Source organism: Juglans microcarpa x Juglans regia, chromosome 5D, assembly GCF_004785595.1.
Source record: "Juglans microcarpa x Juglans regia isolate MS1-56 chromosome 5D, Jm3101_v1.0, whole genome shotgun sequence".
NCBI classification, from domain to species: domain Eukaryota; kingdom Viridiplantae; phylum Streptophyta; class Magnoliopsida; order Fagales; family Juglandaceae; genus Juglans; species Juglans microcarpa x Juglans regia.
Genome location: NC_054602.1, coordinates 4,942,154 through 4,967,611, shown reverse-complemented (window position 1 = coordinate 4,967,611; position 25,458 = coordinate 4,942,154). Strand labels below are relative to the sequence as shown.

Here is a 25,458-nt window from a genome sequence, read left to right as displayed (position 1 = left end):
TCAGGTTAATCGAAATTATGCTGCTTTTGGAATCTTTAACAACAATTCTGTGTTGGATTTAGGTCTAAGTTGATGACTTTCAGTAGACTGTAGATGGGTATCGTCAAAGCCCCCTCACTTTACTGTTAACTTAAATATTGCTACCCTTATAGAAGAAAACTTAAAATATTGATAATGGCAGATGTTGAGAGTAACATGATTAAGGTACAGTGAAGACACATGTTACAAAAGGATTGGGCAGTCCATATTCTTTGACAAGAGTACATCCTCAGGTAGGTTTGCTTTCTTGTCACATGCCTTGGTTGCTGTTTGTTCCCCAAAACATACATACTTCTTTTAACTGTGTCAAATCTATATGCATGATGAAAATCGGATCAAGATATGAGATCCCAGGAGCATGAACTTTACTCAATAGTCAATATATATATATAAAACGTATTGGTACTTGAAAAGAAGGGACATTTCACATTTCTAGAAAACAATTCAAACTCCTAGACCCCGAATTTGTGTTGGCTCGATGAAAGCTAAAGTCGCCCAGGGAAAAAAAAAAAAAAAAAAAGGAAAAGAAAAAAAAGATGAAAGTCTAAAGATTCTAGACCTGCAAGTATCATGCAGCAGTATTATATATGGATTTGGTGCCCAAGTCTTTTTGTGGGCCTTTTTCAGAATGGCTCATTGGTGTTTGTAGCCTGCCTATATAGCCAGCCTCTCGATTTGCATCATTTGAAAGTAAAACCCCATTAAAAGTAGAGATGCTATTCCACTGACACCATATCACAAACTTTATACTATTTTTTAAATTTATATTTCGTAGTTTGTTTGCCTCAATCCCATTCATTTCTTTTCATCTGTTTCCAAGTTTACGGTAGAGCAGTTGATTACCTAACTAACAAATGATGTTCCTTTGAATCGGAATGTAATATCCCAACATTTTGGGACAAATTCATAGGAAATCAAGACACTTGAAACCAAATTTCCACCTAAATTGAGTGACCATTTTTTAAATTTTACCATCTTAGGACACCTGTATGGTCATCAGACCCTAAAAAAAAAAACTTTCTAAATCAGAAATTCCACCGTCCCTCTCATCCAAAAACGTGGGACTGGACTGGTATAATAAAAGAAGAAGCTTTGGAGAGTACTACTCGTTAAGCCAATAAAATTTTCCTAGGAGTAATCTTGTTCAACTCTCCTTGATCAGTTGGTTAGTCCTCGATTTTTCCGAAAATAATCTTTTTTCAGCATTAATAATGGACAAGGAAAGGGACAACAACCCACCAACCCATCCCCTCAATCATGTCATTCATTACAAGAAGAAAAGTTCAGATTTCATCTCCTAATTCTTCTCTATCTCTTGTTCCCCATCGATGCTCACAAGCAAACCCTCTTGTTTTCCCCTCCGGCTTTCTAGCTCTATAACATCTACATCTCTTTATATTTCATTTCCTCTTTGACACTAAGAAAAACCATAGGAGCCACGATCGAGTACTACCTCCAGCTCTCCAATGGGCTCACTCCCTTCCCCTCCACGACCAGTTACTTCACCACCATCACCCGAAAACTCTACTTCCAATTATCAAGTTTTCGGCTCTTTTTGCCCTGGGGATCAACTCCCAAACACAAACAGATCTAATTCCATAGAGTCCTACAATCCCTCTAACAACACTTGGAGTCATGTTACCTCAATCCCTGGCCTACTTGAAAACCATGTCTTGAAGGGCTTTGCAATGGTCTCTCTAAGAGACTCCATTTACGTGATTGGTGGGAGGCTATGTACTCACAAAGAGAGATCAGCTCAAGGCTCTCAAGGTTCAGATGACTATGCAGAAGTGGATGTTGAAGTTCTGCCCGTTGTTTTGTGTTTTAATGTTGGGTCCAACCAATGGTCCGAATGTGCACCATTAGGCACGCCACGTTATGATTTTGCATGCTCCGTTTGTGAAAATAAGGTCTACGTGGCAGGGGGGAAGTCCACTCTGGCTAGTGTAAGGGGTCTTTCTTCTGCTGAGGTGTATGATCCCGAACTCGACATTTGGACCCCGTTGCCTAACATGAGCATATTGAGATACAAGTGTGTAGGGGTGACATGGCAAGGTAAATTCTACGTGGTCGGGGGATTCGCAGAGCGAGAGGACTCAGACCCGGGGCTCTTCATGGTGTTGCGTAGCTCGGCTGATGTGTATGATGCGCAAGCGGGGAATTGGGGCCACGTGCCCAGTATGTGGCCACTAGATGTGCCACCTAATCAAATTGTCACGATGAATGGCAGGCTATTTAGCTGTGGGGATTGCCTAAATGCAAGAAAGGGTCACATTGAGGTCTATGATGGAGTTAACATATGGAACGAACTTGATGGATCACAACGTGCTCTTAATTTAGATTGGCAACAAAATCAACGGCTTTACCTCACAATGGCACCAATAGGGACCCACTTGTATTTCTTGACAGGCTATCGGACGGCCGGGGATTCATCAAGAACAATGTCTAGGGTCCATGTATTCGACACATCGGCGGCCGCTAGCAACACGTGGAGGAGCTTTGAGCCGATGGAAGAGGAGGGAGAGAAAGAGCTCTGTAGCCATTGCTGTGTTGTTCAAGTCCAGCAGCAAGGTTTCTAAACACCAACAGCCACCATCAACATCATGGTACCGGCTCAATTTAGTGGACTAAGTAATATAATGTGTGAGTTTTCGTACCAAGTTCACTTGTATTAAGTTTGTATCCTAGGCATCTTGGTCGGATGCATTAATTACTCAAAACTGTGACCACTAGGGAGTCCACACTCCACGTGATTTTTCCTACCTTTATTAGCAAATAAGAAAAATCTTGTACCATATAATTAAGCTTTTGCGTTTCTTGGAGTTTAAAACATACAAACGTCTTGATTTAGGGAGCATTGCCTACAATTTTATTAATGATTACGATTTTGATTATTCCAATTGAGATTCGAGTTTGATCTGAAATTTGATGTCTTTTTTATATTGTTTGTACGAATTGCAGCACTAAACAGAAAAAATGAACTGAGATTGTGTATTTGCAATTGGAAAAATATTACTCATCATACTTACATCACATACCACGAATGATTTTTTATATTTTTATCCTTTTTTTTTTTCTTAACAAGTATGTGGTGTAAGGATGATTAGTAGAAAAACTCAATTAGTTTAATATAAATAAACCAAAAAAAAAGTGGGATGTATAATGTATGGAATAATGAGTAACAAAACTCAATTAGAGTTTAATATATACCGTCATAGTATATATGATCACTCTTGTTGGGAATTTATACAAATCGTTTGAGGAAGAGCTATGCTATATCACGAAGATTTATATTAAATGGTCCAGTGTAGAACCAGATCATAATACTTTTAATATATACCCAAAAAGAAAGACCAACGAGGATCTCTTTGAGGCATTTTTATGATGTTTGTCTAGAATTAGAAAAAACTTAACTGACCCAAATCATGATTATATTCTCACTGGGCTTTGTTTTGAGCATTCAATTAAGAGTAAAACTATAGAGCAACCACTGTAGTTGTGCACGCAATGCACACCCTACGTGACTGTTGTTTTGGTTGGTTGAATTTTCTTCTCCCATTCGAATTTGCCCTTACGAAAAACCTCCTCCCTCATCCGCGTCGCATCACCTTCCTCTGCCCAGCGCCACCGGCGACACCATCGGTACTTATGGAATCACCCGCATCGTGTACTCCTCCCTCGCTAAGCAACCTGCATCGCATTTGACCTCTATCGACGACCCAACAACGTCACCGACCACCTTATTGGCTCCCCCTCAGCCACCTTCGAACCTCCACAACAACCTCCACGCACAGCCCCTTCTCCTTCCTCGAAATGGGTCTCACACACATGTCGCCGCCATACGCTAGCCTAGCCACAACCACCAAGCCCCACGACCTCCTAGCAACCCCCACCATCGAACCTAAGTCACGGCAACCCCTTCCTCTCTCTCCATTGCAACTCGCAACCCAAAATGGATCTCCCCCTCTCTGACCACCATGCTGCCGCCGTCGTACACCAGCCCAATCACCACCACCAAGCTCCATAACCTCCCAGCAACCCCCAACGTCTAACCCAAGTCACGACAACCTCCTCCTCCCTTTTCATTGCAGCTCACATAGCCCTATAGCTTTCTTTGCCAGATTTCGAATTCGGCAAAGGCTTAGAGAAAAATTGGTCAATTTGCTTAGTCATCCTATGTGATCTAGCTGTTGCCCAGATCTTTTTCTTATAATATGGTCTCAGACAGGGTCATTACTTCAACCTTGTTTTCCAATTGGACCCTGTGAATGTCCCCATATGCTCCCATATTCTCTTGGAAGTCCCTAAATGGGTAGGACCTCCTTCATGAAGCAAAGAGGCAATACCCATTCTGGGTCCATGTCTAGGTGGGCCACGATCAAACAGTAGGACCCACCCACTCTCAAAATGATTTTGGGTCACTACTAAAATATTGTCCATAGACTTGTGAGCCCCGAAAAGCAAGCCCAAGGCTGCAGTTAGCTCTTAAGTGATCAAGTTTTTCAAGCTTTTTCCTGCATTAAAAGAAGAGAAAGGAGATGGATCATTCACGTGAGCCATGAGCTCAGGCTCTCCCACAATACGAGCCACAGCCTTGACCCTAGATCCCTGCCCTCTGACATGACTCTTGACCGCTGACCCACCACTGACACACCCTTAGCACTCTTTTAACATCTTTCCTAGTCCCTGTCAGAATGCTTCAGAGTGACCTTGACAATTTCTACAATTGGACACGCGATCACACGTGCAACTGTACCACGCACGCGCGAGATTCTCTCCATCTCCTCACCAACTGTCTGAAGCTGATGTTTAGCTCGAGTGAGTTTGACTCTGTTACCCGCATCAAGGGCGGAGATTCGGCGTAACTGTGATAAAGGAATCGACACCGTGCAAATGGGGGACAATTTCGAGGATTCGGGGTCTCTCACAAGTTGGTTAGGAGTTGAAAAGGCCGACACCGGCATGAGAAGCTGTTATGTCTGTTTTTGTGTTACGTTACATTGTTAATGGGAATCGTTGGTTTTGCGTTTTATTGCTTTTCCCAACCCAGTACCCGACCTGTCCAGCTCATGCCACGTGGCGATAGACTACGATTGGTTGTTTGGACAACACGTGGAAAAAAAGAGACTACAGGTGGGGACAATGGAGGTTCAAAGGGCCCCATGAGGGAGGGGACAGCGCCACGTACCTCGACACGATGCATGTGCGAGGGAGTTAACACGGAGAGAGCGAGGGTCTTGCAACTTTGAAAGTGTGGGGTCTTGGATCACTGTTTTGGGGGAGCCCTCTCTACAGTTTAGCCAAGTTGATTGCCATTCCATATCTTTGTATTCTGTTTTTGTTTTTCTGAATTCCTAAGCAAGCTGCTTCGTTAATGGAAGACGTTACAGATCATCTAGTAGTATAGGTTTTTCCCACAAATGAAAGATTATATATATATTTACAAATTATCATGAAATTATATCTTCTACATTAATATTCACATAATACTTTGATAAAAATAATATTTAAATTTAATTTCTCATGCAAATAATTATTGGTATATATATTACATCGTCCCTTGAGGCCCATATATATCGGTTTTAATTGCTTTGTATTTTCAAGATATATTAACGCAAGCTTTCAAAGTAACGTGGAAAGTGGTTGATATTCGTTAGGAAAGAATTGATGGACCAATTTGTCGATACAGGTGGTTGAGATACAGCAGTACGTTGTGACCACTTTATATATATATGTCTACTTCAATAAGAAGGATTTTTTTTTTTTTTTTTTAATGTTTCTATTTTCTGCTTCCTAGCTCTTTGCATGGCCATTTCAGCTTCACTGAAGTTGGGACTAAGAATATGATCAACAAAACAAGTTTTAAGGAAGACAATATCGTCGCTATCGGCGGATCTGCAAATTGCTGCAGCATGCATGCTGCTCTACTCCCTGTTTTTATCACAACCCATTTATTTGTTTTGAGTTCATTAGATTGTGAAATGGAAAACAAATCAAAGATATTTCATCCCTTTTATTTGATAGGTCAGGATATTGTGGCATCCAAAACTTTTTGAAATCATAAAATACCCCTAGATTTCATACATAATTCTACAAATATAGAAAATGGCCCTCCAAAAAAGTTTATAATCTCCATATGCTCTCTAATTTTTTTTTTTAAATTTCAATATACCTAAAAATGTCTCTAATTTTTTTTTATAGCCTCAAAATTTTTTTTAATTTCTATGTATTATCTATTTTTAAGGATGTAGCTTCTCCAAAATTAAAATCAAAACTAAGTTTATGAGAAATAATAAACTTATTAATATGCATCCCAAAGTTTTTTGTTATACAATATTGGGTTTCTTAATATGGAATCCAGTCGGGGCAACAATTGAATTTGGATAAAACTGAGTTGCTATTTAGCCCTAACGTGAGTGAAGATGTTGTTTTCGCTATCATGGAAATTTGGAATGTCTATTCTTTACAGCACCATTCTCGGTATTTGGGACTTCCCTCATTTGTTGGGAGGTCTAAAAGTGCTACTTTTCAAGATTTGAAAGAGAATGTGTGGGGTAAGCTTCAGGGGTGAAAAGAACAATTACTATCTCAAGCCAGAAGGGAAATATTGATTAAAGCAGTGGTTCAAGCGTTAACAACATATACAATGAGCTATTTTTGTTGCGTAAGCAAGTATGTGGTTAATTGGGGTCTATGTTTGCTCCTTTTTTTGTGGGGACAAAGAAATTCAGAACGTAAGAAGTACTGGTTGAGTTGGAAGCAGATGTGTGATTTGAAATTTAGAGGAGGGATGTGTTTTAAGAATCTGAAAATGTTTAATTTGGCTTTACTTGCTAAACAAGGGTGGAGGTTGTTAATGGAACCTCAATCTTTGTTATCTCGAGTCTTTAAAGCCAAGTATTTTCCTAATGGGGATTTTTTGCATGCTAGTTTACCAAGAAAACTATTTTATGTTTGGAGAAGCATTTTTGCTTCTAAAAAAATTTTGTGTTTTAGCTATATGTGGAATGTTGGTAAGGGTGACAAAGTCCGGATCATGCTAGATAAATGTTTGCCTATGAATGCTTAATTGCTACCTCCGTCTTCTCAGCATATTATTCAATTTGATATCATTATTGATTATTTATTAATGCAGAATTTACCTTTGTGGAACAGGGAATTGGTGTTTTCAATTTTTCCTGCTAATGTGGCTACCTCTATATGTTCTCTACCTTTGCTGTCCAGACAGGAAGATGATAGAATAATATGGCTGGGTAATAAGAATGGAGTATACTCTGTAAAGTCAGGGTATTATTCAACTTTAAACTTGTGTCTCTAAATGATGGTCCTGAGAGCTCTTATTCAAAAGCTACTAAGTGGTTTTGGAGAAACTTCTGGAATTTAAAGCTGCCTAATAAAGTGAAGAACTTTGGAAGAGGGCGTGTAAGGATAGTTTACCAACAAGATACAACTTGTTGAGAAGAGGGATCCTACAATCAGCCCTATGTGTTCATTGCATGCAGTGCGATGAAGATGTTTTCCATACTATTTGTGGTTGTTCATTAGTGCATGAAGCTTGGGCAGTCCGTTGTCAACAGATTATGCATCATTTACATCAGGTGGGTAGCTTTTCAGAGTTGATCTGGGTATTGATGAAATATGATCCTAATTTAGGTCCTATATTTACCATTTTATTGGGTGTTTAGAAATATAGGAATCTAAAAAATTTTAAGAACTCTAATTGTTGCCTTCTTGAATTAATTGATAGTTGTCTTGGGTATGTTGAGAGTTATCTTCATGTAAAGAAGTGTCATGTAGTGTTGTATAAGGAAAAAGTACTTTCTTGGATAGCTCCTACTCAAGGTAAGGTGAAGCTTAATTTTGATGGAGCTTTATTTCATTCTTCTGCATCCGTTGTTATTGGTGTTATTTTACAGAATGATAATGAGGATGTTTTGATGTCTGCAAGTCATAAGGAGCATGCAGTTTTTGAAGTTGATGACATTGAAGATTTAGTAGCTTTGAGGGATTTACAATTAATACTTCATATGGGTTTGTTGAATATGATTTTAGAAGGTGACTCGCTTATTATTGTTGAAGCTATTTGTTCCAATGAAGCTAATTTATCTAAGTAAGGGTTTGTGATCACTGAGATTAAAAGCCTTCTTTGTTGTTTTAATTCATTTGGAGTTCTCCATGGTGGTCGTCAAGGGAATGAGGCTCCTCATCTACTAGCAAGACATACTTATTTTATTGATGATACTTTGCAATTCATGTCCATAATTTATTCAAGTTAGAATTTCTTTAGATGCTGCCATGTAACTATGCAGGGATGGTTTCTGTATTGTCTCTTCTTTAAGAATGAAGTTATGCTGTTGTTATATATAAAAGAAATTGGAATCCAATGTGAAAATATAAGAAAATTTATTTAAGGTCGATAATATATATGGAAAATAGTTTGTAGTTATGATTTTATGATTTTTTAATCCTTTTAATTTATATAAGAGAAATGATGTTTGCAGTCCTATGATCATGTGCAAGCTCCGCCCACTTATTTTAAAAAAAGTAGGTAAATTTAAGACCCATATGAAAAAAATATTTTTTTAATGGTGGATCCTATTTTTTTTTCAAAGAGTGTGTAGAGTTTGCACAGGTTCCTAAGACTATATTTAACATTACTCTTTACATAAATGTGTTACACAGTAGAAAAGTTGGCTCCCCTCGACAAAATTGTTGGTTCCGCCACTGCCTAGCTGTATAAAAGATTTTTTTTTTTTTTTTTTTGCTAAGTACTGAATAAAAGATTTGATAGAAGAGTTTAGAAAATATATGTTGAGTAAAGACAAAGCATTTTTCTTACCATTAACCCCTACATAATTAAATTAGAAAAGAAATAATTGATTTACAAAATAATATTTTAAAAAAAAAAATTACAACTAACAGGTCAATATTAAACACCAAAAAGTTGAAGAAAAAAAGCGTAAAAAAATAACTACATAATTAACCTTTTACCTTCCTCGTGCACCACGTAAGAAAATTCACCATGAAGCTGCAGCGAGTTCTAATGATGTGAGCTGCACGAGGGGTCACGAACTGCTTTGTCGGACTATACGTAATTATGACAGTACTGGGGGGACCGTGGGTAGGGTTTTCATTGGCCATGAGGGGCCAAGACTGCCGTGTTGCTCTTTTCACGACGTGGAAAAGAAAGGAAATGTGATCGTAGTACTTGTGTTTTTATCATCTGTAGCCCTACATTTGCCACCTTTTGGACCTTTGCACAAAGCTCTTAGACCAAAATCTCCCCTGTAATTTCACAGCTGCCCCTTCTGCAAATGCAACGAGCGAGTGAGCGAGCGAGCGAGCTAGGCAATTCATACATACATGCATACATTATTGAGCAGTATTGCGGCCCGAAGAATCATGATGATCAAGAGTCGGGCAGTTTTGTAATTTTGAAGATAAGTATGGGATTATTTGGCAGGAGGTAAGTCCAAAACTAAGGCAACCAACTGGCCGGGCTGGGTCCCCTTGGGAGGCAACTACAAAAATAAGAAAAGTAAACGATGGGGGGAGCTGGCATGCATGGCCCAGGCCATTACTGGTGTTTTTCTGTGGGAAAGAATTAAGTTGCTTGCTTGCTTCAAGTTAAATAATTATTCAATGGTCTGTCTGTTCAGGGAAAGCAAGGGGAGAAAAATTTAATGGGAAAAGATATTCCTTGTTTGGATTCTTGCATGTGTGTCTAATACTAATAGCTCCACTCTCTCTCTCTCTCTCTCTCTCTCTCTCTCTCTGTGATCAGTTAAAGAGATCATTACGTACATAAAGTTATAAAATGATAAAATGTTGTTGGTTGCGATGTTGGTGAAACCATGGATGGGTGAAAAGTTAGCTTAAAGTTGGTCGAATTCTGATTTGGACACAAAGCCAGAATAATTCAACAAAGATTCTAATGGAAGGCATCGTGGCCCTCTTGTGCAAATTGGAGTAGCAAAAAAAAAAGGGAAAAGGGAAAATCCTTAAACTTTGCATCTTTTATCATGTTTCTTCCCAAATCATTCTAAATTTTGGGCTTACATATTTATTTAGTTTTTTAAAAAAATATGTTTTTTCGTCCAAACCATAATTTCTACTACCACCTTCCACTCTTTTTTTTTTTTTTTCCCCCTGTTTTCCTTTTAAAACAATACTTTTCAAGTCTTTACAGATCAAGAGACTCCATTGCTTTGTGTGAAGGTGAGAGGAAAAAAGGAAGAAAATCTTGATCAGAGCAGAAGTGTTAAATGTTAATTTCCAGTAGTTACACTCCTCTAGTCTACTGGCCAAAATAAAATGAAAAAAAAGAAAGAAGAAAATCCGTTCTTCCCCATTTAGTTAAAGAGCTGTCCAATGTCCAAAGCCCACATGATCTCTCTCTCTCTCTCTCTCTCTTTCTCTCTCACGTCACTCTCTCTCTCTCTCTCTCTGAGCATCGGTCCTAAATCACAAGTTTTTTTAAGTACTCCAATAACAAAGCCTTGGTAATGGTGTAAAGCCTGAAGTAGCGCCACAACATTCACTACGGTCCAAACCCCTCGCTCTTGCTCTGAAACTGCACTGCCAAGACCAAGAAGAACCACGTAAACATGGGGAACCCGTGCTAGAGTTGGGAGTTGAGAAGGAAAATCCAAAAAAAAAGAGAAAAAGAAGTAAGAAAATGGTGGAAGAGGGGTATGCATGGGCACCCATAGAGTCTCCTTTGAACAACGTGCAGAGAGAGGAGCACTGGAGGCACTTCGACAACTCGGTCAATGCCGTGTCGTTTGGCTTCGTTGCTACTGCCATTCTCATCTCCATGTTCTTGGTCATGGCCATCTTTGAGAGATTCCTCAGACCCACCTCGACGGCTCTCTCTCCGTCCGGTGGCCATAGCCACCGAGACCTTGAGGCCCAGACGGGCTTCAACGCAAAGCTCGGTCACCCATCTCCTAAAGTAAGCAAACCCTCATTTTTTTTAATATTTGGGTCTTTTTGCCATTACATTTTGGTCTAGCTTATTTCGGTCATATTTGATCTTCTAAATGATGCTTGAAAGTTCCCTTATTTTGGTCTCTTTCTTTAGTCTTTCACTAGGACCAAGCAGGCTAGGGAAATGGAAAATGGACTTCCATTTTCCCAGAAATGATTTCCCATTCTCTTTTCTTGACAGTTTGGGAGGTTATTTTGATTTCTGGTAAATAGCAATGATTATTCACCAGACATAAAGTCATGCTGCCTAATTTGTGTTCTCTTATAATGACTTCAGTTAATTAATATTTTTTGCTAGTCAGACAGTTCAGGGGTTTATGAGTTGTTTAGTTACATTGGTATCCTGGGCATTAATGACCCATCTGCTTCTGAAAGTTCAATTCTTCCCTGTTCTTTTTGTTTTTGTCTCAGACTCAGTTCAAGCATGATCCCTTATATTGCTGGTTCTTTGATTTTTCAGTTTTTATTGCATTCCTGTTTCATCAGCCCCAATCTTATTTTGAGTTACCAGATTACCAATTACTACCGAAATATCCAATCACACAGAGCACTCTAATCTGTGGGATAAGCACATCCCTAATCATGAAGTTTTCCAAAAGGGCCCAACTACTCTCTTTTTGGGACCCTCCCCCTTTCCTTGTACTGAGCACCAAAATTTACTATGCAGATGATCTTTCTATTTAATACCCAGCCAATCCTTTTCCCAGATCCCTTTTCCCAGATCAATTTACTCTCTCTTTTCGTCATTTAAACCCAACTTTCTGTACCAGGCTGTCGAGATGAAAATTCGGTTCCAAAGATTGGTTGCTTTGCGCAATAGACCCGGAAACCAAATTGATATAAAATTAATGATTTGGCACCATTGCATACCGTTTTGCTTATCCGCATTTACATTCTCTGTGCATTTTTCATTATCAAAGACCTATGTTGTCATGTAATTATGATTGTTGGAGAATGGCCCATCCAAGTAGTTGTCTGTTTATTGGTCGGTGGTTGATCCAGTGGAAGAGTCTGGGGGACTAAATCTACTTAGAATTTAGACCCACCACGTACACGGTGGCCATCGAGCCCATCACTTTCAATCTTTATGGCACCCCGCATGGCTCGTCCGGGGGAGTCTGAGGCTGCTGGCAGTCCACTTTTCTCTGTAGGAAAGTCTTAATTTACTGTTTCTTCTTTCCATCTTTTCATGTCAACTTGTATCCAGCTATATACATCCCTTAAGCAAAGATAATTTGTGTGCCATAATTGCATTCAAGTTACTGAATCCTCCTAATTTGTCCAGAGGATCTTATCGGGAGTCTCTCATATGCAACAAACACATCGTTGGTCTACCTTGTACCATCTATATAGCTTCTAAGGAACAGACAAGGCCCACGTACTCATCCATGCTAATTGTTCAATTAGGGGACTACCTTTTGTGGCAAATAGCCTACAAGAAGGTATGAACAGAATCGTAGGTCTAGAACTATCAATGAAAAAGGATGATTCCAACGTTTAGGAATCTAGACAACATTAAAGAGGGTCATGTGGCGAATCCATGGCCTGTTTGTTGAGCACCTTGACAAGAATATCAACATGGTAAGTTAGCATTACACAACTAAAGAACCAACCAAATGTTTTGGGACTGAGAGCCTATTTTTTCTGCAAGTTTTAAAGGATTGCCAGATGATTTTTTTTTTTTTTAAATTCAGGCCATTAGAGAGATGGTGACTACATTAAAACGCAAGATATCTAAATTGGTGTCAGTTGCAGAAACTTATGATCATGCCTGATGATGGCAAAATAGAAAATCAATAGAGAGCTAGAAACGGTTGCAGGAGCAGTGTGCCACTCCATGGTGAAGTTGATCTGATGTCCTACTAGTGTGTCACTGGTAAATTACACATGGGAGTTTCAATAGGTTAGCAACCTAGAATATACATATGGTTTCAAGCCAAAATGCACGGTAAGAAATATTAAAGTATGTAATATAGCCTATTATAGAAGAATCTAGCTCGATATGAATGTTTTCAATTAAATGAGTAGGCATCTGGCTGTCTTATATGAAGCCATAAACTGTGCACCTATCAGTTCTATTTTAAAGTTGTCTTGTCCTTCATAAAATATTGTTTCCTCTCCAGTATCCGCCATTTATATCTAAGCTTAAGTGTGAAATGCAAAAAGTCAAACATATATGCTAAGTGGGGATAATGTTGCTACCTTATCTTAAGTTAAAGAAAGAAAAAACAGAAGAAAACAAAAGAAGTAATAGAAAATGTATAATCAAATCACGACCACGAGACTGGGTTCAATGAATTTTTTTTGTTTATCATTTTTGCTTCCTGTTTGTGTTTTGAAAATATGTAGCAAGTAATTCAGATTACTGAATGGTCCTTAAATCACTCCATTTTATTGCGCCACAACATTTATTGGTGCATGCTACTTTAAAATACTTGCAAGGAAGGGGCCAACTATCTCCTCGTGTAGTGTTTCCACCTGTCAGCTTAGTATATGGAAGAGCAAGCAGTGGAATTTGATCCAGCTGTAGCACCATCTTCTAGATAACGTTTCTTTAAAGCATACTGGGGTTCCGGTTATACATTTTAATGGATTCAGCTGTTTCTAGTCTGTAAGGTCTTTTTGTGGATTATTATTGGCCTTGCCATTGGACATGCCTAATCATTTATCTGAGTTGCATGCCTGAAGTTGTCTCATTTATTAATCGATTTTTAAGACTGATATCTTATCTCTGGTTCAGAACAACGCAAAATTTACATCTAAATAAGTTTAGTTGTTTGCTAGTCATGTCCTGATGTTCTTGAAGTCCCGAAATCATTGTATTTGTTCAATTTGAAGTTAGTGGTAGCAATGCAATGCATATGAGTATACGAACACGGTGTGTACTCATTTCCTGGGTGACCATGTAACAAACAATGTCTGAATGCTGGCATTGGAGATTTTCTGTCCAAATTTGTTTATAGCTAGTGGTATAGTAATTTACCATTGACATGAGTATTTCAATGGTAAGAAGACTTTGGTCAGCTTCCTGTCTAATTTATGAACTCCTTGAGTCAGTTTGGATGTCCTGCAACTCACCCCACGTCCTCCTGATCCGACATGGGTTTGTGATTATTTAAGTTGTTCTGGCACGGGGCTTTTGGTCTCACATGTTCCATCTATTATGCTATTTCCAAATCCGAAATCTCACTTTTCAATTTATGTTATGACCATTTTCTGTTCCTTGTTTCTGCAGATGACTGTATATGCTAGTGGAGTTTCTGTATTGATGCCTGGTGATGATATTCCTACCTTCATTGCACACCCAGCTCCCATGCCATGTCCACCCGAACGCATTTCGTGGCCTCACCATCAACAAATCTCAATCCCCAGTCTCAACTCAAACTCCAACTTGAGTACAAACTCAAGCTCACCAGGGGAAAACTAAACGTACTGAGAAACGCATGCTACCTATTTCAAACTCATATCACAATTGTACACTCAAAGCAGGAGTTATCTCCCTAGGGAATCCAAGGTTGCCCCCATTTTCTTTTAGCCCCAGGGCTCTTGATTTGTATATAGCATTTACAAGCAGGCTGGCTTTGGCATATATGAGTCTCCATCCTCCAAGTGCGATTGCTTGCATATTAATGTTTAGGTTTTCAAATATGATTGGATTCTGAGAGATATATTGCATTTCCCATCAGATGGATCATTCCCTTTTATAAAAACTGAAAAATACAAATGGTGTTTGTATGGAGAGAAGTCATGGGCAGTAGTTCAGACAATTTCTGAACAGGGAATTAAGACATCATTGCAATTACCACCAACATTATTTCGTGTAAAAGTGGAGCAACTCTCTTGGATTGAAACTGTCGAGTTATTTACTCAGCCCACTAGCTGCTGTTGCTCTAGAGATCAGGGCGCAAGTGCAATTTTTTCGAAGACGTTAGTTAGATAATCGTTGTTGATAATTACCACCAACATTTTCTAAAATAATGATGTTATGTAATTATGTCAAGTTATTTTACAAAAATACATTCCATTTAAATTAAGATTATAAAAAGAGTTGTCTCTATCGATAAATTCTAATTGGAAAGAACTGACAGTACCGTAAGGGAAAATTAATTTTCACATAGCCAGATACACCTCTTTTCTTCCCTCACTTTCTTTCTTCTTTTTTTTTTTTTCTTTTTTAAAATATGAACGTCTTGATTTTGCTGAAGGGGTACAGAAACTACAGAATTTATATACCAATATCCCCAAATCGCGAGAAAAGCACCATCCTCTTTGAACGCCAAATTCATACGCAGCAACATCAAACAACCAAATGCAGTCAACAGAAACTCAGCCAAAAACAAAAACACAAAAACAAAAACAAATTCCATTCAACAATGGCTCTCTACTAGAAGACCTCAGTTGAGAATAATTGTACTACAAATTGGTCTTTTCTTAATACATATAGTAGCATTATAATTACAATATATACCATTTAATCACGTCACTTCCTTTAGAACTGTCTACCTGAAAAAGCAGCATCTGATATGCACGGTGGTGCAATCATTTCCCAGGCCAGGTGCTAGATCCAAAGAAAGCTTACGACTGAAATGGTTGCTGGGGATTGTTTAGTCAGTTTGGTAGCAGCTACGAGGGAGGAGGCAGCTGGGCAACCCCCCCCCCCCCAAAAAAAAAATAAAATAAAAAATAAAAAACAGAAAGTACAAAGCACATGCAATTGTGGGATTCATTACCACATTAGTGAGACTCCAGTCAGGTTCTTTGATGATCACAGCCTCGATGCTAATGCAGTCAGTAAAGGTACATTGAGAACTTCTATTATTGAAGCATCGATATCCAGTAACTCCTTTGCCAGCGCCAAGGCATCAAAAGGATCCTTTGCACTTATTGGGTTGGGAAGGTGTGAAATTTTTAAGGAGAGGTGCATGCAGGACTTCAGCTGAAGTCAAGAAGACATCACTAACTCTCTAATAATCTACATAACGACACAACACCTCTTCAATGACAATCCAACCTCCACGATTTCAAGAGGAACTTACAACTGAGGTTTTGGCATTGATTCCTATGCCCATAATTCAGGTACTCAAGGCCCACAAAATATGTGGCCCAGTGATTTCAGTGGGAACTCACTGCCGAGGTACTGGCGGCATTGTTGGCTGATGGCTTTGCCCATAGAATCCAACACCCGGTGGCCGGTAAAATCCTCCAGTGACTGGCTGTTGCTGTTGTTGTGATTGCTGAGGCTGAGGCTGAGGCTGAGGCTGTGGCTGTCCAGGTGGCTGGGGGGCAGTCCTCGCCAAACTCATTGTAACATGTGGAGGAAGAGGAGGTGGAGGGGGTAGAGTATTTGCTCCATACCCATAAGGCATTACAACCAGTCCAGCAGATTGGACATATTGACTCGCTGGTAGATTTGCAGGGGATAAAGGTGGTGGTGGAGGTGGTGATGGTAGGGCAGCAAAGGGACCTTGCATCTGGCTGGCTTGTGAAGAGCTAGTAGATGGTGCAGGTGGCACATTGGTCATTGGTTGCTGTTGCAGAGAGGCAAAATAGGTTGTGCTGCTGACATCAGAACTGCTTTCATCAGAAACAGGCATTGGTTTCTCAAGTTTGGGCCGTTTTTCTGGAGGGAACATGGAGAGTGCCGAACTAAATCCAGTTGAATTTATGCTACCATTCATGGAGGCAACTTCTTCTGCAACAAGGGATGAAAGAACAGAGGTAAGCATTTGTGCAGAGGATGCGGAGGCAGCAAGCTTAGCAGCAACTGCAGCTGCTGCTGATTTTTTGTTCTCTTCTTCAGTAGTTCTGGTGGGTGCAAAAGAAACCACAGGTGGTTGCATAAGGGCAGTCTGAGGTAGGGTACTGGTTGATTGAACTGAAAGCAGATTCTGTTCTACAACCCTTGTTGCTTCTGTTGTTGGGTTCATGGTAGTGGCCGGGGGACAAGGAACAGTGGGTGATGTTAGCCTCTTCCTAATCTTGCTTGCTTGTTCAATCTGATCCCGAGCAACCTACAAAGCCACAACCGTTCAGTCTTAGTTTGTACTTTAATATTTTCCGTAAAGGAGATAAACTTCCGGGTGAAGATAAAAGATGAAACAAATATTTGACCATTAAAATTTTGTCGGAAGCAAAAATTTTATTGGTTTGGAATGGGAAACCCATTATAAAACAGACAAATCTGAGAAGAGACACTCATTATGGAAGAGAGGGAGAGTAACCATTCCCGAAAGAAATGAAAAGTGCAATTGGAAGCTCTCATTGGCAAGTAGTTTCCACATGAAGAATGGTTGGAGCAAGCCCATTCTACAAGTCAAATAGTGTCACACCCTATTAGCAATCTCTACCCTTGGAACTATCAAACCAGGTGACTTTCTGCTCACCCTCCATTGCCGGCACTTTCCACAAAAGTGCAGAATGGCTTGATAACTATCAAATTGGCGCATATGCAGAAAGATGTTTTCATCTAATAATGAGGCCCAAAAAGTGATTTTGAGAAATGATCACCAAATGCCAAAACATCAAAAAAATTTCGTTTCCAAGCAGCATTTCAAAGTAGCAAACAATTCCAAGTAGCAGATAGAGAGATGATGCTTATTCTTACTTGCAACTGAGTGCGAATAAATTCCAGCTTTGATTCCTGAAAAAAATTTAGATTACTTGCAGTTACAGGTTAAGATTTAAAATATAATTGTTTTTGGATAGGTAAAATAAAAGACTTAAAGTAGTCCCGTGTACTCCGGTTATTGCCTATCCTTATTATCAATAAAACTTTGTTTACCGATCAAAAAAATAAAAATAAAAATAAAAGATTGAAAATATAAAAATAACACACTCATACTTGGTCCTGAAGTGCTTCTTTAAGCTGGGAAATCAGGGAAGCCCTAGTTGCCTCTGCACTCTCAAGTTGCCCAACACATTGCTTAAGTATCACTTCTTGTTCTTGCAGCTCATCTACCACAGCAGATCCTTGCTGATTTCCTAATGTCATTACCCCAAAAGGGCAAAAAATCAATAAGCCTTGGCAGAACATGCAAAAGTATCTGACAAACTAAAATAAACTTCTTTTTTGATAAGTAAAAATATTGTATATATCAAAAGGAGAAACCAAGTACACTGAATGTATACAAGAAAACACATTGCCCAAAATGACCCAACAAGCCCCTAATTCTCCAAAAAGCCCATAAAAAAACCAACCCAAAGTACATCAGACCCAACCCCAATCCTTGTTTCCTGTATAACTAAAACTCTAACCGAACACCAACCCCAACACCTTGATTCTCGTATTCACAATACCCTCCATTTAGACTTCCCTCTAGTTGAACTACCACCCTTAGCGTCGTAGTTGATTGTCGAAAAGAGACGCTGTAACTCCCTGCTTTTCTTGAAGCTTGATTTGGTTTCAAGTGTGCGGCTTGCCTCGATCGCAGTAATTAGTTCGTTAAATTGGTCTTCACATCCTCCATGTGAAATTCCCACGAACTGCTGAATCTCGTTAACTTTAGGCAGAATCTAATCCGCTATTGGAGGAAGAGAGACTAGGGGAGCCACAATATCCCCATCAACCTGCACTCCCGACTCTAGACATTCCTCTACACAAGGCACCAACGCCAAACCCATTGGTTCTCCAGTAACTCCATTGGTTCTCTCCAATGGTATCGGAGTCCCCATTGGAGATTCTGGGGTGACAACAAGTTCCTTTACCTCTGGGGTGATAGCGGATCCTACATCTCCTTCAGAGACCAAGGGTGTAATACCGACTATCGATCTATCTTGTGTTACACGAGGCAAATGACATTCCATTACTGATGTCTCTACGCCAATACCCGATGTAGACCCCATTTCAAATAACCCAGATTTCCTTTCGACCTGCCATACTTTCCTGGATCTGGTTATAGGGGCAGGGCCAAATCCGATCTTCCATTTTCCTTTTTCTAAGTTTAAAGGATTCGGGCCTATCATGTTTCTTACCACCCTGTTGCCTCCAACTGAAAGCCGATCTATTTTCGTAGACAAGAAAGTTATCGCTGTCTTCAGCTCGACAAGTTGGGTTTCCATCTCCTTTAGAGAATTGTGCATCTCGACAAGCTAGTCTTGAGGCGTGATTGACAGACCCCCACACTCTGAACCCCCGAAGCATGTCCCGTCTTTTATAGTTGCCGCATAGGATTGCCTCGCCACAGAGGATGTACTTGGGTCTTTCTCCATTTTCTCCCTCCCTGCCACACCACCTTGTCCTTCCAAGCCGTCACTCCCTCTCTTGCCGAATGAAAAATGACACAGCACCTCCCCCATCCTTCTCCAACCACTGCCCCCTCTTCAGGAATGAAAATAAAATTCCTCCTCCCCCCACCACCATACTCCTCCACTGCCATATACCGTCCGCGAGCATTCAAGCAGCGATGCGCTGTGAAACTGCGTCGACCTTCTAGGACAGTGGAGAAAAAATCTTGTTTCTTATCCTTAGTACACGCTTCTATGGCCTTGGCCAGCCACTGCACTGTTGTCGAAACCAGAACCAACTTAGATATCACCCTTTGACTCCTTTCAGTAATGGCCAACATGCTCCCTCCTTTACCAATGTAAAGGATTTAGATTCTATGGCCAACTCCATAGAAGAACCCATACTGACACACTCCCCTTCTTCAACAACCATTCATCATCTCAGAGAAGCACTGCGAAGTTGTGGACTCCAGGTCGTGCTCACTGCAAGCACTGCAGAGTTGTTTCCAGCTGCAAATCGTGATCACAAAAGACGCCAGAGCACTCGCCAGAGCACTCGCCGGAGCCTTCAGGGTCGATGGCACGACCAAATGGAGCCTTCGGGAGGATCGCCAGAGTACTCTGAGAGGCAAATCTAAGACGCCGGAGGTTGAACCGACGCCGGACGGCCCTCAGCAAAGTCGCCGAGGTCTGTCGGCTTTATCTGTGCCGAAGGTGCGGTGTGTCTCACTGGCGAAGGGTAGGTGGCGGCAAATCTGGTTCCTTAGGGTTTTCGCGCTTCGTATTGTTTTCTCTCTCCTCTGGACTGATGCCGGACGGCCCTCAGGGAAGTCGCCGGGGCCCGTCGGCTTTGTCTATGACGACGATGAGAGGTCACTCGCCAGCAAGGGTGGCGGCGGCTTCCTTAGGGTTTTATGTATGAGAGAGTTTTCCTTACGTACGGAGAGAGTCGTTTGACACCTAAGTTACATAGAATGTTCCTTGCCTTAACTAAAATAAACTAGAGCAAACATCTTAAAATAGAACAACATTTTTGTTCATAGTCCACAAATTATCCCTCCGGACCCTCCCGTCTCCCTCCCTCCATCCCTAATACAACAGAAGATATTACTGCTGAAAAGCTTTTTGCTTCCAAGCTGAGCATGTAGTTCTTATTTTACATAAGTATATTATTTTCTTTCCAAAGCAAGGAGAAGTACATTAAAATTCATTGCCAATGGATAAACAAAAACCATTCGACATAAAAAACAACAAAACTAGAGCTAGTGCTTTAAAACCATCAATTCATCAGACATTCTATTCTCCAATAGACAGATGGACCTCCAATAAAGGTGCCACATCCTACACATCATATGTCAAACAAGTCAATGAAAACATCACAACTATAAGGCTTTCCTCCAGGGTCTAGCTTTAATTATATCTTACTACTAGTTCACATTTAATACTACACACCATCCAAATTCCAAGACTATAATTTTTCACTATAATAATTTCAGCAAATAAATTTTACATTTATCATTAATCATCATTATGTGATAAATGATTATTTACCATTAATCCAAATTCAGAGCTTTATGTTAGAAGAAAATTCCATGTAGGAACATAAAATCCCATCACTGAACCCTTACCTTGTGTTAAGGCACTTTCAACATCTTGCCCAATTATACCCACGTGATGTACAGTAGCATTACAGTTACTTAAGGCGACTTCTTCAGCAGGATATTCATCAAGTACAGATTGAAATGCAGTAAATATTTTCTCTAGAAGACCTCCAACAGCCAATTTCTGAAGTTAAGATAAACAAAGAACCAAGATCAATTACATAAAAATACAGCAGAAAAAACCACAGATTATAATTAGATACAAAAAGCTATATGCTTACAATTCTAACTGAGTTTGCATCCCTCTTCACTATCTTGATTGGATTTGAACTCTTTCCACTGTTCACGAGAGGAGGAGGATTCTTACCCAGCATTTCATCTTTAAGACTCCGCCCTCGAGAACCAAAAACCTTCCTTTCTTCCCATATGTCAACCTGCACAAACAACCAACCCCCCCCCCCCCCCCCCCCCCCAATACAAAACAAAAAAAGGTCAATGAATAATGTAACGAGACTAGATGCAAAATGAAGGCAACATTCATGAGCCATGAAGCAACACAAAATACTGAATGGTGGATGCCAAACTGGATTTCTCCATTGTACAACATCAAGACTTCCAAATTTTTGGCATGGGGCCAAATATTGGAAGGAAGACAGTAGGCAACACAATTAGAGCACTATTCATGAAAGAAGTGGTAGAGCCAAATGGGATTTTCTCCTAAAATTTGATGACATGGAACTTCACCAAGGTAGGGCCCTTCAAATCCACCCTTGGGAAGTAAACCTGGATACATGACCCCACCTGCCATAAACTGCATATTAGAAAATCCAGGGTAACTAGTATGGAATCGAATAGAGAATGTCAAAGTCTACAGCTCATCCTAGACCTGCCTCCCCATAGAGTGGCTTTTTTTACTTGGACAACAGCATTGGGAAAGATTCTTACCTTGGACGAGGAAGCAAGGCATGCGGGCGGTTAATCATTGTTGCATGTACAAGAAAAGTGGGGAGTCGTTAGATCTCTTCTTCTTACATTGTGAGGTTGCTAGCATTCTATGGAACATGATTTTTGGCCTCTTTGGGATAACCTGGGTGATACCTTCTCGAGTGATGGAATTCCTAACATATTGGAAAGAGAAATTTGGCAACCATTGGTGCACCTTGTGGAAGATGACTCCATCATGTTTACTATGGTGTCTATGGAGAGAGAGAGAGAGAAGCGAAGCTTTGATCATTGTGAAAAATCAATGTCGAAGCACAAGTATTTCATTCTAGATACCTTTTTTTTTTCATTGGATAATGGCCCAAGATCATGTTGCTCTCTCTAATTCTACTTTTCATGAAGTTTTAGCTCTTTTTACTTTTGTTTGTTAGATGGATCTCATGCATACTTCCTATGTACTGTTAACAGTGGTGACACCCTTTTTCATCATTCATAAAAATCTTTATCTTACCCATTAAAAAAACACAATAACAAACAAAATACCACCCATGATAGAATAACTATCAATATGCAAGCCAGAAAAGTTAGACATATAGATGCAAACAAGTATAATATATAGAGTCCTACTTGCAAGCCAATGTGGAGGACACACAATCTACACTGCTTAAAAGGCAAGATTTGATTTGCAAGATTCAAATTTATAAAGTTCTCTGACAAATCAAATTATGCCATGTCAATGGTGTGGAAGGTGTGTCCTCCATGCCGGCTTGCGAATAGAATTTCTCTAATATATGACTTCTTACATATTGTCTAATGTGGCATGTGTGAAACAAGAAACTATAAGTGATTCATTAACTTAAAAAAGACTTACCAGTCTGGTTACCGCCTTCTTTCCATGTTCATCACCATTTTTGTAAACATGACAAAGGGCTGCAGGAAGAACTTTCCAGAATTCACTCACAAACTCACTGCCCTTTCGCCTACTATTTTGCAAAATATCATTAGCCAAATACAGAAAAGAAACACGCTGCTCTCTCTGAGAAGAGTTGAACAATTTATCCCATGTTTCAACAATCTGTTTTGCCTTTTTCCGGTGAGAGATACACCAATGGGACAAAGCTGATTAAAAAAATATAAAGAAAAACATACCACAATATCCAAGTACAGTATCAAATGGGAACAAAAACTCATGTCTGTAGAAAATGTGAAACTGACACCATTTCAACGGGATTCAATTTTTTTTTTTTTTTATAAGTAAGAGATGAATATTATATATATGAAAGAAGTAGACATAGCCCTTGTACACAGGAAGTTCAACGGGATTCAATTTATAGACCATTTATGTGAAGATGTTGAACATTTGGTCAAAAACTGTCTGAATCTATTTTTCCTTTAAAAGTTTTCAATCACTGATTAAAGAAATCAAGCATAATATGCACTACAGTTTCCAACAATCATTGTTGTTGATAACATATGAACCGGCTCAATCAATTTAAGCACAATTACATTCATTAAAATTAAATACATAAAGATAATATAGTTATGTTAGTTTAGTGTAATTTTTTTTGTTGAGTATCTGAAGAAAAAAGATCTTATTGTTCTATAATTTTAAAAAGCTGACCATTTTAAAAATTCAGACTTGTCCACCAGTTCATTGGCTGGTTCAATCTGAACCAACCATTGAACCAGCGAGTGCAACAGTATTAGATATAAAATAAAACAACATAAAAATGACAATTAACTACGGATGGACTAAAAGTTCATACCCATTGGAAGCTCATCATTAGCTAAAGCAATATCAAGGAGCTATGACAAAGGGGTACTTAAGCACCTGCAATTTATCAAAAGCTAATTCGATTCATAATCTTTCTCTCTCTATTTGATAAGTATGTTAAGGTGAGGTATTTCTGAGATATGGCATTCAAGCCTCCCATAGCTTAAGGTGAAGTATTTCTGCACGTCAAAAACATATCAGAATATTCTCATCAGTGACGATGCCCAAAATATGTGGGTATTAGCTAACTTAGTTTCTAGAGTCTCTTGTCCTTGCAGAAGAAATCTGAGATCAAATCCTGCCTACAGCTTGGCATGGGAAGCTTAAGGGAGATGAGAGGATTAATTTCGATCATGTAGCCCATAGACTTCAATGGACCAAGATCAGATGATGTCCACGATATTAAATAGTCCATGACAACAAATGCACATGCAGCATGTTTCAGAATAAGAAAAAGCACAAATTAGTGGAAAAACAGTAGCAGTTCCAATGTCACGTATAAAATTCAGGGAGACAAGTAATTGTAATTTGTAAAATAAGATATGCCGTAAACATTTGTTTTATATATGTTCTATTGCTAACTCTGCCACAAAGAAAACTGTCACGCTTCCTCAAATAAACATTGGAATTATGTAAGAATTCAATAAATATGGTGAATTTATAACTGAACAACACAGACAAACTAAAAAACCATCAACCAGTAAAATTGTTATGACCATAACTCAGATATAAATATTGGGATTTCATTGCAGGATACATTCAATGCTTTGTTGCGAATTGTTGAGTTTCGATAATTTCCCAACCAAAATCTGTCCATCAAATTCGCTGTTGCTCATCCTGGTGTTTACCAAGTTTTTACATTCCGTGAAGGATGTCCTATATTTCCGGAAAAAAAAAGCGTTACGGTTCTGAAATGACAGAGAAAACCTGGCTGTCAACAAAAAAATCAAGGAAGAAACAAAAACAGGTAAAATCCTCACTTGTGAAATGCTAGCACATCTCCTCATCTTTGCAAATGGGCAAGATATTTATCTTTACATTAATAGGATAAACAATTCTTTTTTATCATAAGTAGGAAAAATAGTTCTTTAAGCGTGAATGAGCTAAGCATGGGGCCCTTGTATATGTTTCAGATCATTCCGTGTTAAGGCCAAAATACACACGAGAATATATGCTCAATTTAACAGGAATGAGTCCACGTTAGTGTGTATGTTTCAGGTTCTATTATATCAATGACAACTGAAGAATGAAGTTTTTCATCATGTCAAACTACAAAAATTGTTTTGTAGAGTGTAGATAACATCGAGGTTATGGTAGAGAGTGGATTGAGTTTATTTATAGGATAACATTCTCCATCATATAATCTAAATCCAAGTAGTTTGATTAAGAGGGAAAAAGGTAAGGTGCTCTAAATCTGTTTTGAAAAATAAAATTCCCAACTTTTTCTATAAAAAAATGTCTTCACCCTTTTAGACTTTTTCCCCTCAAATGAGCATGTTAAAATACAAACAAAAGATACGATCCAGAATCTTGAATTACGATTCAAAATCTTGAATTTCATTTTTGTGTTTTTTTCCCCTTAAATTTCCCACAAGGAAGCCAAAACTAAAGTTAGGGTTTTGTTCACATAACATGCAACATCACGAAAAGCACATAAACTATGATTAAAGGGTTAAGATTTACCAGCAAAAAGGCGAGAGAGCTGAAGAAAGTCCCACTCAAGTTACAGAACCTAAGAATGGCTTTGGGATTGAATTACACAGATTTGTTAGGACTCAAAAACCCTAGAACAGAGACAACCTGCTGTATTATTATTATTAATTTTTTTTTTCGAAGTGGAGGAAACGATCGAACTGATACTTGAGATGTGCAGGTGGCACGAGCGGTGAG

At 39.2% G+C, this 25,458-nt stretch overlaps 3 protein-coding genes across 5 annotated transcripts; 2 read left to right on the top strand and 1 right to left on the bottom strand.

Annotated features, from left to right (window-relative positions):
• The first annotated feature begins 1,147 nt into the window (after positions 1–1,147).
• On the top strand, positions 1,148–2,891 carry LOC121265292 (kelch-like protein 8). The gene has a single exon (XM_041168861.1). It carries the CDS (start codon positions 1,506–1,508, stop codon positions 2,616–2,618), a length of 1,113 nt encoding a protein of 370 aa, XP_041024795.1. The 5' UTR covers positions 1,148–1,505; the 3' UTR covers positions 2,619–2,891.
• A 7,568-nt stretch (positions 2,892–10,459) lies between these two features.
• Positions 10,460–14,692, top strand: LOC121265296. Its single transcript, XM_041168867.1, has 2 exons — positions 10,460–10,993; positions 14,264–14,692. Exons 1-2 carry the CDS (start codon positions 10,718–10,720, stop codon positions 14,453–14,455), a joined length of 468 nt encoding a protein of 155 aa, XP_041024801.1. The 5' UTR covers positions 10,460–10,717; the 3' UTR covers positions 14,456–14,692.
• A 1,119-nt stretch (positions 14,693–15,811) lies between these two features.
• Positions 15,812–25,393, bottom strand: LOC121265291 (regulation of nuclear pre-mRNA domain-containing protein 2-like). Of its 3 annotated transcripts, XM_041168858.1 has the most exons (10): positions 25,252–25,383; positions 24,549–24,575; positions 24,326–24,452; positions 22,666–22,913; positions 21,597–21,653; positions 21,134–21,286; positions 20,880–21,036; positions 17,870–18,009; positions 17,633–17,668; positions 15,812–17,039 (listed from the first exon to the last, which is right to left on the bottom strand). In XM_041168858.1, the coding sequence occupies exons 2-10, from the start codon at positions 24,573–24,575 to the stop codon at positions 16,152–16,154; spliced, it is 1,833 nt and encodes a 610-aa protein (XP_041024792.1). In that variant the 5' UTR covers positions 25,252–25,383; the 3' UTR covers positions 15,812–16,151. The 3 variants fall into 3 exon arrangements, with proteins under 3 accessions (XP_041024792.1, XP_041024794.1, XP_041024793.1); XM_041168860.1 differs by lacking the exon at positions 24,549–24,575 and having other exon boundaries at positions 25,252–25,393; XM_041168859.1 differs by lacking the exons at positions 21,597–21,653; positions 25,252–25,383.
• Positions 25,394–25,458: the final 65 nt, after the last annotated feature.

Excerpts from the sequence above, each read along its gene's own strand:
- LOC121265296 (XM_041168867.1), top strand. The coding sequence starts at position 10,718 with ATGGTGGAAGAGGGGTATGCATGGGCACCCATAGAGTCTCCTTTGAAC. Across the intron at positions 10,994-14,263 it reads TCGGTCACCCATCTCCTAAA|ATGACTGTATATGCTAGTGG; the intron begins GTAAGCAAACCC and ends TTGTTTCTGCAG.
- LOC121265291 (XM_041168858.1), bottom strand. The coding sequence starts at position 24,575 with ATGAGGAGATGTGCTAGCATTTCACAA. Across the intron at positions 22,914-24,325 it reads TTCGCAACAAAGCATTGAAT|CTTTGTCCCATTGGTGTATC; the intron begins GTATCCTGCAAT and ends TTTTTTAATCAG. Across the intron at positions 17,669-17,869 it reads AAGAAGCACTTCAGGACCAA|GAATCAAAGCTGGAATTTAT; the intron begins GTATGAGTGTGT and ends AATTTTTTTCAG.
- LOC121265292 (XM_041168861.1), top strand. The coding sequence starts at position 1,506 with ATGGGCTCACTCCCTTCCCCTCCACGACCAGTTACTTCACCACCATCA.